Genomic DNA, 13,063 nt, shown 5'->3' on the forward strand with positions numbered 1-13,063 from the left:
GCAACTCAACGCTGACTGAGCTGCTCCAAGTCATTCAATTTCCCTATGATGACAATGATGACAACCAAGGATTAATTAATGAAGGTTTGGAAGCTCCTGCCAATCATCTCTACCTGCTTATTGAGAAAGACTGCAAAGCACTACACTAATCAACAGGTAATGTACAGATTATAGAGGTGATAGTTCCCAATTTTGTTACAGCATTCTAGTAGTTAGTCAGACAAGCTAAATGAACAGGCTTTGTGATAATTTTATACCCTGTGGTTACAAACAACCACTGGCTTGTTTTTCTGAGTAACAGCCCAATACATTCATGTGCTAAGATGCAGAAATGTTGTGTGGTAGGGCAGGAGGATGAGGTTAAGCCTTTCAAGGAGCATGAGCTGTGATCCCGCTGAGCTGGGAGGTATGACCCACAACCAGGTGTCCTACTTGCAAAGCCAGATTGCATAGGGCAAACCTCACACCATCCTAATCGTGTGAATGTGTGTGTCCCTCCATGGTTAGATACTCCTGTGCCATTATTCCATCAGCCTGCAAAGGAAACTCCTCCTTGGCTGACTGACACACAAGCACGTCCCTGTGTCACGCAACTAGCTACAGCCCTTCTCGTGGCTGCAGGGCTCTGAGAAATGGGGTGCAAGTGGGGAGGCCAGAAAGAGCCTCCTGTGTGGAGGCTGCCAACTGGCTATCCCTGTGTTAACACCTCAGTTACCTGAGTCACGTCTTGATCTTCCTTTTCCAGCAGTACTTGGCAATCCGAGCGGAGAAAGAGGAAAAGAAAGAAAAAAAAAAATAGCAGACTGCAGATGCTGTAAAGTTTTGTTATAAGAAGTTAGCTTTTTACCAAGTGTTCTATACTCCCAAACAAGAGTCATCAGGCTAAAAGCCAAAACAAGGTTTAAAAGAAAAGCTATTTTTTTWWAAAAAAAGCTTCACAGCACAGAGAATTAAACTTTGGAATTCCTCACCATTGGTCTTCAGGGACACCCAAGCGTTGATGAGTTAATGAGTGGCGTGACACATTCACGGCAGACAAACCGGCAGCACGACGCAGCGGCGCTTGGCCAAGACCCACGGGCTGGTGCTGCTGCGGGAGGGCRGCCGGGCGCCCAACACACCAGCCCCGCTCACAGGTCTCCCCAGAACCAGCAGGCAGAGGCTGCTCTGAGGATGTTTCCGTGCTTAGGCTTTTCCCTCGGCGTCTGCTGCTGACGGGGGACTTCTCAGACGTCTTGCTCCTTCCCCTCTGGCTGCTCTAGGCATCTCCCTGGAAGATGCCATCTATTCCATCCATCTTTACCACGCTTCAGTCCTTTTTACCTCGCTTCTGGTTGCAGGACCAGAAAAAATAGCCCTGCTATAAGAGCAGGCTCTTCGGGTTCCTCGCTTTTACGTGGAATTCTCTCCTATGCTCTGTGAACATCACCACTAAAACCTAGTGCCTTTCCCTGTTCCTGGAGAGCACCCTTCCATACCTTAGCCCCTGGTGTGGTAGTTGGATAAAAGTGACTTCTAGACCTCTGCCATCCATTTATTTTGTCTGGAATGTATCTGCCCACAAGCGGGTTTCTCTTTAACAACTTTTAATTATCACTCCTCTGCTCTTCAGCACACGGATCACAAGGCAATGTACAGTAAAAGGCACTCATAAGACATAATGATAGCTCACGCTCGCATACTACAATTTGTAGCTCTAGCAGCTCTGGGAATTAAAAAAAAAAACTAACAGTAGAATTTGATAATTACAGCATGCACACAAGGTTGAATTTAGATCAAAAAGAAAAAAAAGAAAGAGTGGTCAGAAAGATAGTCTGAAAGTTTTCCTTTGTAGYATTAAAATGATTGCTTCATTTGGCAGAGTACTGTAATCTATTCAGATAAACGTGGATTGTCTGTATTTRAAAAACAGCAGTGATGCCCCTGTGAAAGGGCCACCACTAGGACACTTGAATCAACAGTTATTTAATCTTTGACCAGGGGACAGAGGCCACAGACCCAAGTCTCTAACCATTCAAACGTTCACCGCGGGCTCCTGCCTGTAACTGTACACACTTCAGAACAGACACTGTCTTTTCTATGAAAGATCTGGCACGCTATAGGCACAAATAACTATAAATAGTAAAGCTCTACCAGACTCCTAAACCTGACTCTGAGGACCTGAACATGGGAGGAATAATCTGAAACCACATAATGATAATAAAAAAACAAAATACCAATCTTAAAAAAATACCTCTAGATGGGATATACCTCAAAGCTAATTCACATTTATTCTATTGAATCTACTCCTTTTGTAGCATTCCCACGGTATGATGTACCTTAGTTACTACTGTTTTTTTTTCTAGAAGCCAGAAGCAGATAATTAGTATAAAGGGTAAAAAATCAAAACTTTATAAGAGCTTGAGGAGCTGGCTCAGAAAAACTTTTAAAGCAGTTGCCCTTAAAAAAAAAATAAAATAAATAAATTCTAATCAGTCCTGATCCTATCAATACATTAAAAAATGAGAAAAGCTTCAAGTTTGAGAAGTATGAGAAGCCTCTCTTAATTCAGCAAGACTCYTCACTTTCTTAATCTCACACGCCTGCAGTACTGGTGGTATCAACCTTGGTCTGATTTCCTGCAGAAAAGCTCCCTGTCCTCTCTTGTTGGCCATTTGCAGGGATGACCCACCACCAGAGACCTCAGCCAGAAGACCACATGGAACATAAGGTTTCACAAGTTCCACTATTCAGCAAACTATTTTTTTTTTTTTTTTGAATCATATCTGGGACACCTGAGCATGTGCAAAAAATAAAAAGCGAAAAATCACAAGCCACCTCTCAAGTGAGAAACCTTACCTTTCTGGGACAACTGTCGAAATTTCAAGAGCTTCACTGACCAGCAAAGCAAAGCATGGCCAGCTGATCGTCTAAGAAATCAAGGTAACCTGCAACACTCCAAAAGGTCATATCTAGTGATGCTTGAGAATAGAGGACCATCTTGAACCTTCTATACAACACCCAATAATTATGAAGAAGAAGGGCTTGCATTTTTCTGAATGCCAAGGGAAGCTCTTTTAAAGCATTTTTGCTCTGAATGTTGATAGAATATTAAACTCTTCCCCTTCCCTGCTTCACAGGTCTCCACACAGTCATTTTTAATTTGTGTTGTTACTGTTTGTATTTTCTGGCACTACAACTGTTTCTCATATGAAGACATAAACAGCAATGATTCCAGCTCCAAAAAACCCATATGCTCTACAAAGACATCAGACAACGCGTAGGAGGAAAAGAGGTACGGAYAGAGGGGAAATGTCTTCCCTTAAGTCACGCAGAAAGCACAGCAGCAGGGCTAGGAACATTACTATTAATTAAACAGGTCTAAAACCAAGAGTCCTAAATTGCAAATTTCTACAACTACATTGCAAAATCTGTTGTCTGAATCCTATGTTATGGTCCCAGTGGGTGCCAACGTGCTATACCAGGCTTATCTTTTTGGTATAGTAGCAGTTGTGCTGGTCAGGACTACACTGTTTGATCAATGATGAATCAAAGCCACTATCCCTCAGACAGAAATACCCGATTCTCTTCCCATACTGTTTGCCTTCAGACAAAAGCCAAAGGGACGTGTGGACATGAGGACCAGAACACTACSTGAAAACAAATGGAGACTTTCCTCCACTTGCACCTCATTTAGATAGCAGTGTTTCTGGGTACATTTGAGGAACAGCAGAGACTGACCTCATTCTTYGGAGGCAAGCAAAGCAGGCTATTGGCAGCAGAAGCTGTGGCTTACACTTCTCTGAGAGGACAATATGCTTATTCCTCTTGAGAGTCCAACTGTTTAATGCTGTATACACTTGACAGTTTGCAAGTTCCTTTCTTAGGGAAGACAGGATTTTGCTAGTTGCTTTTGTTTCCATCCTAGATTAGACTACCTCAGTGATTAAGAAGAATTCCTAAGTCTCATTATTAGAAATCACATTTGCATTTGCGGGCCCAAGATGCCTTAGTAGTCAACGGGCAGGAACGGGCAGTTCCAACAGGCAATTTGTCACGTTCTGCAATATGCAGGGCAGGTCACCCCATGGAGACACCATCTTTTCCATTTACTAAACATTAGCCAACTATGTTAGAAAAAAAMCACTTATTTTAAAACAGCCTAACTGAAATGATTTTCATCCTCAGCTAGCTAGTTCATCTCATAGAGAATATCATAACTTTGCTCCATAAAACACATAAAAAAGACATGCTGCCCAACTACTCTTCTGCTTGTACAATCAGCATAATCCATTGTTCTCCACCCTAACATTACAACACAGCCAAAACAAAGCCTTTTTTTTTTTGCCTTTACACAAGAGGTTTTAAGACACAGAAAGACAATTATTCCATTTGTTCACCTCCCTGTGTATTCAACAGCAGATSAAATTTTTGGGCTCTATTGCTGGCTTTGGGCAAGTCTTGCTAACGTGCTTTGATTTCATGCACCGCTCTTTACTGCGGWAGCTCATGGAAATTACAGCACTTAGAGGCACTACCCAAGATGAATGAAAAGACAGTTGAGAAGGAAGGACRGGTTATTCTAAAACTAGTTATGTGGCAGATACAGCATGCAATATCTGAACAAATGAACAACCGTACATACAAATTTGATGAGAGTACGGCAGAAGGGGGTTCATTAAAGTACTGAATGAAGCTTCAGAAAAAGATTACAAGAAGCCAGAGTACCACAGAATGGCTTGGAGGGAGAGTTTACAAGGTATGTGTCCTCTGAAAATGCAAACTGACTGAGAAGAGCTATAGCTCTGCTGTCTGGTGGATGGTAACACCAATTTAGGGCATGCACACAAGACTTTTTCAGCCTTTTGCACGCAGCAGTTTGCTGCTTTTCTTAACCTTAGTCATTAATACTCATGTCAGTTGACATCTTGACTATCACCTTTTTTTCCCCTCCCCGTCTTAAGTGCCCATCAACATCTATAAGCATAATACTTGGTGAACCAGAAAAGGTCTATTTTAATTCCATCTTTCGTCAAAGCCAGGAATGACCATCTGTGATCCACATACTGCTGCTCTAGGTTCTTATGGACCTGCCTTATTCTTCACTTCAACCCTGACATCCCTCATCATCAGCGAGGCAGATGCAGTACAAAGAATCCAGTATGTGACAACCATTTCATTTGGCTTATGATACATGAAGAAGGCAGGAAGCTGGATCTTCTATCCTGAAGTTTTTACACATTACATTTAAAACACAAAACAGAAAATTCACCCATGTATTTAAGAACTCCCAAGTATTTATCAACCACTATAAAGGCTGAGTAGCTCAGTAAGAGACATCACTGAAGACAGCCTCTCTGCATGTTACTTTAGTTCAAGAAGACTTTTGCTACTTCTCCCCACAATCTTCCCATGTAGTTGCTTTTGCCTTACTGAGTTCCCTACCCAAACTAGACCACTATGGGAGAAGTTTCTGGAATTCAATATCCCAGTCCTTCATCTCAGTGGTATAYTGGACCTTCTAGGAAGTCACTTTTTTCTCAGCTTACAGATAACTGTTGCATATCTTCACACAACAACTGCCGGCTTTCAARGAGCCTCGGGAAGAGAATAAAATTTGACATGCTGCCGGCTGACAATCAAAAATTTAACACATTCACTCATTTTTATTAAAACATCATCTACCCAAGAGTAGCACTTGTTCATACTTCTATCACGCTTTCTAGATGAATAAAAATTACTTGCAGTAAAACAGAGGTAGGCATTTGCATTAGAACTGCTCATCTTCAGTTCTATATAAAAGCATTCAGGGATCCTTTTATGAAATAAAAAGTTAAAAGTATTAAAAAAATATGTTAATGTCATAGTTTCCATCACTGCCATCCTTACTCTTAATTTGTGTCACTGAAAAAAAGGAAAAGATTAAAAGGAAAGAGGTAAGTTCATAAACATTGTTAGTTCTTTAAAAAGAATTGCTAAGCAATATGTTTGACGTTGAAAGCTGGAGGGCAGGTTACATGACAGTCAACTTACCTAGTTAACTTTCCCTTATTTCCCTCCACCACAGAAACATAGTTGGGCACAGAAGCGTAGGGAATTTTCCATGGGTGTGCAGACAATTACCTTAACAGGAGCATTAAAGGGCTTCCCTAATCCCAGCTCTGCTCCCAAGGACAGGCTGCACCTCCCCAAGCCCAGGCTCTTTCCAACGCGCAAGACAGAGGGATGAGARACTGTGTTTTTTTTAATAAACAATTTATTTTGTTTCCAATATGTGCCCTTGTTGATTCAACAATGATGCCTGGAGAATCATGTCCTCCACCAGCCAAAGAGGACTGATTTGGAAATATTCCACCCAACTCATTTGCTGATGATACCTTGATACCACCTCTCCTCCTCAGCAGCTGAAAGTCTTTATGGCTCAGAGTGAGCGTGCACTTGCTCACTTCACCTCCACTTATTCTGAAATGGCTAGAAATACAGTGAAGAAAGAATTAGTAAAACGACGACTCAGGGAGGCAGAGGGCTATGAATATACAGACAAATATAAAACAGCTTATTGGGATTTTTGCTTTGATTTTAGTGTCCTGCTATTCCCTTTCCTTGATCCTCCTTCATCCTCCAGCAGAAATAAACAATTGCAAAAACGTGTGATGTTTCTAAAGTACATTTTATAAACATTTGAAATCCTGTCTCCCTCTTTCCAAAAGCTAACTTGGAGCAGGTAACATGTATGGACTCAACAATACTGGACAAAGGATGAGTTTCTCATGGAGGAATTACTGATTATGTCTTGCTATCTGGTAAGGTTGCGTGCTTTGCATTTCCATTGACCTGGATTATAAAACATGAAGCAAGTTATTTTGGATGTTGATGCCAATCTGAGCATTATGGAAAACCTAGAGATGCCTGGGACTTGGTACAGGTGGTCATGGACTCATGGAAGTTTCTTGGTTTAATATTTACAGAGATGTTTTAAAATTATGGTCTGTGAAATGTATTTCCCAAAATGCTCCCATATCTGAGAAAAATAAAAGAACCCTTGATCCAATTCCTTTTTAAGACTTTTAACAGGCTTGTTAAAAATTGATTCATCAATTTATCTTAGCACACTTAAAAGCAGAATAGTGAATAATGACTTAAAAAAAAAAGGAAGGAGAAAGATGCTGATCTCTAAGGAGACCGTCGGTCTTTTTTCATAAGTAAATGACACTGAATGGTGCGGATTCGATTCTTTGCTGGGGCAAACTCCGGCTGCAGTTTTAATGTTGACTCATACCATTTCATGGCCTTTTCAAACTCCTCCTATAAAGAAAGAATAAGATCATTTGAAGTCACTTTCTGGAAGCACTGAGTACTAACATTTTCTATTCCTTTCCTGGCCTTAGCAATTGAATGGTAATAGTGTGCACAAAAGTGACTGAACCAAGTCTTATTTTAATTTTCTCCCAAATAAACTGACAATAAATTTTCCCATGTCTGCATAATATTTGAAAGGAATCAAATCACGGCTAAGCATCATAAACTAATTCTCTTGCCTTTTCCTTCTAATGAGTACATGTTGGCATTCTTGATTTTTTAGAAAACTGGTATCAGTCAGAATTTATATAAATCAAAGCTTTAAAATCTTGGACATCACAAAAAATATCCAAGATGTCCAAATGTCCTTGCTGAACAGCCACTTTTACAAACAACTTGAAATTTGTATTAGAATATTATTCAAAGTTAAAGGAAGTCAAAAGAGTAATATTTTTAGAGCATAGAGCAGCCAGACAATTTCAGCTGACAAGCTGGACTCTGGAATGGCATAAAGAAAACTATTCACACTGATTTTTTTTTTAAACTACTGAAATCTATGCTTAAATACTACCTCACTTTTTATTAATCAGAATGTGCAATGACATGCAACAAGATATTAAAATAAAACATGGGTATTTTGAGGGGTTTTAGGTTCCTTTATTTTTCTTTTCTCCTGGTAAGAACTGAGGTACTTTTACGATATATCTTGGAATTCTGAAGGTACAATATCTTTTTTTATTTTTTATTTATTTTTTCTCTCCAAATACACTAAAATGAAGCACTAAAAGGTCTTTAAAATCTAAGGGCAGATTTAGGCACCTTCTCTTTTACAAAGCAGTGGTTCCTAGGGCTTACTTGTTGAGGAGCTGTTGTTAACAAGGTAACATCTTTATGTGAACTTTTATCGTACTTAAAGCTCCCAGGATCTCACTCTAGCATCATCTCAACTTAAGCTCCTTTTCTCAGTATCCTTGTGCAATACAGATATCTACTCTTAGTCCCACTGTAGAGACTAGCTAGATCAATGTTTTGAGTCTTAAAGCTTTTTTTAAAACTCTTGAGTTTTAAAAATTGTATTTGAATATAGTTCCAAGAAATCATTTAGGTAATCTTGGATTAGTGTGTGAAACAAACAACTGTGAAAGTATGAATAATATTGTTTTCAGATATAATCATYTACCTTTATATCTGCAGGGATCTGATTTTACTTTGAAGTTCTCAGTTTCCTCCTCACAGCAGTAGTTTCTACAGAATCCTACAGATTCTGTAGGATCCTGTACAGATTCTGTAGAAATGGGATGTAGAAATAGGATACAGAAATAGAGATGTAGAAATTCTACACATCCTACATTTCTACAGAATTCTCACTCTTTAATATTAAAGTGACCAACTGCTTTCATTTGTAAGGCAATTGGCTCTAATTCTTACAAATAAGAAAAAAAGTTGGCCTCTATAATGCTATAATATTAATCAGAATGACTTCTTCTACAACTTACTGGTCAAATTTAGCTCTCAAATACAGCAGACGAAAAATGAAATCAATTAGCTACTTTTCTTTCATGTTAGTATAATTTAACCCAGAAGATAAATTTTGTCCTACTGCTACAGACATTTCAAATAATGAATACACAGCTTCCTTGAGAAATCTCTCAGATCCAGGGAAAATGAAGTTATCCATAGACTGCGTGCTAGCTTTTAAAAAGAAAATACACTGGTAACCCAACCATCAAGCTTCTACTTCATTTCTTTCAAGCTACTGTCACAAGAAATACCTTAATAGACCAAAGTCAGGCCTTGCTTCAGTTGCCATTGTGCACCTGACAGCACTGTGCATTTCACTCTTTTCAGCCCTACTCTGATAGCCATAATACACAATTACCTGCTCGACTTCCCCTGTAATCATTGTGATCCCCTCTACAAAAGGAGCAAAACATTAAGCACAAATCTATGACAAGTGCTAAAAAGAATAGCAGAGGTGCAAAGGAACAGGTACAACTGAAAAGACTTTTGACGTACAAATATATCAACTGTGTCTCAGTTTAATGGTGCCTCTTTTATCCTCCCAATATATTGGACCTGGCCCTGTTAGTGTTAAGAATGAAACAAGCAGGAACCTGTCCAGCATTAGTTAGATAAAAAGAATGAATGTTGCGGGCTCAGAGCAAGTAACTGAGAACTATATTGTAGATTAAAATACACAGACTGTAGGAAGAAATTTGAATGCAACTTGTAAATTATTTTGGATGCTGAGAAATCAGATTTTAAAACTAAACTTCCTTTTGTGTTTGCTCATGGTAATTGTGAACTGTTTTACCCTTACGCTAAATTAAGTTCTATAGGCCAGATATTCAGTTTATCATCAGTTTTCCAGTATTATAAAAGTATCCTGTGTTTAGCCAGGTAGCCAACCAAAATCATCAATTCTCTGCTACTGTCTTAACAAAGCTCTGCAGACTGCTTATAAAAAAAAAATGCCCTTTAAGGGTTAAATGAGTAAYAAGAATTGGCACCCTCTGAAAAGCACATTCAGAAGAAAATTCTTGCTTACTGACCTTACCTCTCTTTTCTTGAACACTGCTTGTACCTAAGGACAGGACACGAGTGGGTGACAGCATACTCACCATTGCTACATAGACATTTGCCAGGGTGAAATGATTAACCACAAAGTGCGGGGCTATTTCCACTGCCATGGTAGCCACGATGATGGCATCATTCCAAAGTTTTGCATTGTGAAAGATGTTGGCGAGGCTGATTAGTGGCACATCCTAGAAGAGAAGAGCAGCAGATGAACAGTGTAAGTTCTGTCCTTTGAAACTATTTCATGATCAGGAAGACTGCCAGAAGACTCCACCATCTGGTCACTCCACTCAATCTCTGGGCACTTTGAAAGCAATGAGTCAGACTTTTTATTTATTTTTTAATAATAAAACGATGTTTGGACCCAAGTCATAAATAAAAAATCCCCTATACATGCATCTGCTCACAAGTGACATCTATTACTCTTGCAGAGAGAATCGGTTAAAAAAAGCTAACTCACTTGTGTCCTAGCCCATACATTTATTTTAGGTATTATATAACCCACCTTCCCTCAGCCATTCCATAAAAGTAATAGGGAATACAAATGAAAAAACGGACAGTATGGAAGTGGAAAAAGAGGGTCTAACAATTAGCACAACTGAAGTACAGTTTTTTATCCTGCCTCTGCCACAGAACGATGTTGGCCAACAGTTCTGAATCATGTTTTCCCAAGTTGTCACTGATGGTAGTTCTTTATTTTCTGGATTTCCAGTCTGTGKCCCTGCCTAAGCCCTAACAGTTGTAACAATATCTGTGGGAGCTGGAGGAGCTGGACTTTACAGATACAAAGGACAAAATATTGCTCAGTATCAAGTCTTAGATGCCTCAAACGGGACAATTTTAGATGCATTTGATCACTGACTCCCTGATGTCTACAAGGCAAGGAGACCCTTTAGAGCACAAGTCATTTGGGTTTGTAAGGAAGATACTGTGAAAGTCAGAATGACAAAAGCAGCCCCCAAGAAAATTAATTACCTTTTATCCAGATGAGAAAAGGCAAGAGAAAGTAGGGAGAGTAGATAAGCCATAAAGGAGGATAAAGCAAGTGTTAAATAGCTGTTCAGTAAGTGCTAACTAAGCCCAGGCTGCAGCTATGCCTTTACAAACAAGACGCACAGGTTTTCTTTGGTGGCTACACGCTTGCAACACAGAGGACAAAAACAAGGCACAAGTTTGGAGCACAAGCCAGTCCCAAGCAGCACTACCCCRCATTGCCAGGTAATAGCACCACGACACCATCACTTTATTAAACTGTAGYTGCCAATCCATACTGTAGCACCTACAAGTCATATAGCTAAGGACCCATTTCTGAGGAGCCATAGCTTGTTAAACAGGAAGGCAGCAAAATAAACCTGAGGTGGTTGTACTAAACTTGCATGCCTATCCCAGTCCCAACCTTGCTTGAAAGGACAATGGCAAAGAGACAGGATTACAGGACATGGACACAGAAAACACGGAACGGGAATACATAAACATGCTTTAGTTGAGGCTCTTACAGAGTTCATGGCTAAATCTGTCTAATAATATCCTGACAGTGTAAACTATGTTGTCTCCCATTTTTCTGACAAGGAATTAAGACATAGACCTGAAAAGTGGTTTAGTGCTACCCATTTTGGTCCTCTGGTCTCATAACACAAGTTGCAGTGTGGAGTTAGGAGTCTATACCCCATTTACGTCATGCTGCAGGGGGAAGCTTTGTGTCTAAGAACAGATCTCACAATGGCCAGCATAACATGTGGCAAAGTGCAGGCCACAAAGCTCTTCACTCAGCTGCAACACTGAACAGGAAGGATTAGGTTCAAAATATTGTGCCTTCCACTAAACTGATGCACAAAGTCAGGCACGAGTGTACAAGTGAGATTCACAGCTCAAAACCAGTTCTAAGAATTTCAGTTACCCCTTTTGGTGTTGCCTGCTCTCCTCTTTGAGGACACAACAAGAAGATACCCCCCTACTTYAGGCAGAAGAGCTGTCCAGGCAAAGGCTGACTGAGATCCAAAGCCCATGTAGTGCAGGGAAGTCAAGCCTCTGCATTACACAGAAGGGTATCAAACCCACTGAGACATTTTGCAGACTTTTTTAAGCAACAGCCTACACCAAACAGGCAGTGAGGATCTCCACGCACAACCAGGGAGTACCCGGTGCATTGCAGACACCCGATACACACCACGGCTGGCTTGAATGCCACCTGTGCACGCTGTGCACAGGGCAGACACCAGGCACCGAGCAGCGGGCAGGGGCGTACGCACCTTCATGTGGTGGGGGGCATAGTGCAGCGCCTGCCGCAGGCAGTCGATCGCCCTCTTGCCTTGGCCCTTCACCCTCCAGTACAGAGCTGCCATGCTCGACAGGACCCACGAGGTCTGATTCTGGCAAGAGGAGGACAGCAGCAAAATCAGGCACGCAAACCTGCAGTGAACAGTCTCCTTGGCTTCCCCTCTCTTTCAGCTTACTCCAGAGCTTGGTTAGAGAATGTTACATTTAAAAACAGCATTAGACTCTTCCAAAGCAAAAAACTAGTTTCTTATCCAACAACATATATGCAATACCAGCCCAATGAGATTGCCAAGTGAAACAAGAGTTCCAAATGCAACATCATCTTCTGGAGAGGAGCACTAAAAAGCTTTACCCAGCAATGACAGTTCCAACAGCCCCAACAGCTTCTAACCAGCTGCTGAACATCTGGATGTGTATATACATTCTAGCTAAGCTAGAAGCCTGGACTCCTTAGGTTCTCTGTAGTCACTGTAAAGAGGGAGGATTCTCTGGGAGGGAGCTCAGAGGAAAGCCTGCAAAGTCTAGCTGATTAAGCTCAGTGTCTCTAGTTGGCTGACTCCGTGCCATGTATGTATGCTGTGCAGCTGGAGCAAAATTCAAATGGAAAATACTACATGCTTCAATTCTGTGGACTCAGATAAAGTAAATGAATGTTTACACTCACATATGCAATTAGATAAGTAGCCATCTTGATTTGTTTGATTAGCTCTTGTGACTAATGAATGAAATTGGTATACTGAAGAACTGCATTTTATTTCTAACAAATTCTCTTTACTAGGAAATTTGTTTCTGTTCTCTCAGTTCCAAATTTGCAGCTCATCTGAATAAAGTCTGCTGACTGCCTCCAGTGAAAGCAGTAGCATTCAAGAAGGAAAAGTTACTGTATCACAGAAAGGCAAAAGAAACTAAATCTTACAAAGCAAATATAACG

The 13,063-nt window shown here is 40.4% G+C and overlaps 1 protein-coding gene across 1 annotated transcript in view; it reads right to left on the minus strand.

Moving 5' to 3' along the window:
- Nucleotides 1-6,370: 6,370 nt before the first annotated feature.
- The window catches only part of TTC17 (tetratricopeptide repeat domain 17), a 44,417-nt gene continuing 37,724 nt past the window's right edge, over nt 6,371-13,063 (minus strand). The window contains 3 exon segments of the mRNA XM_026034691.1: nt 6,371-7,284; nt 9,900-10,043; nt 12,105-12,224. Of these exon segments, the coding sequence (XP_025890476.1) occupies nt 7,153-7,284; nt 9,900-10,043; nt 12,105-12,224 (396 nt within the window). The 3' untranslated portion in view covers nt 6,371-7,152.

Source organism: Nothoprocta perdicaria, unplaced genomic scaffold, assembly GCF_003342845.1.
Source record: "Nothoprocta perdicaria isolate Ctin4 unplaced genomic scaffold, notPer1 scaffold_15, whole genome shotgun sequence".
NCBI lineage: Eukaryota > Metazoa > Chordata > Aves > Tinamiformes > Tinamidae > Nothoprocta > Nothoprocta perdicaria.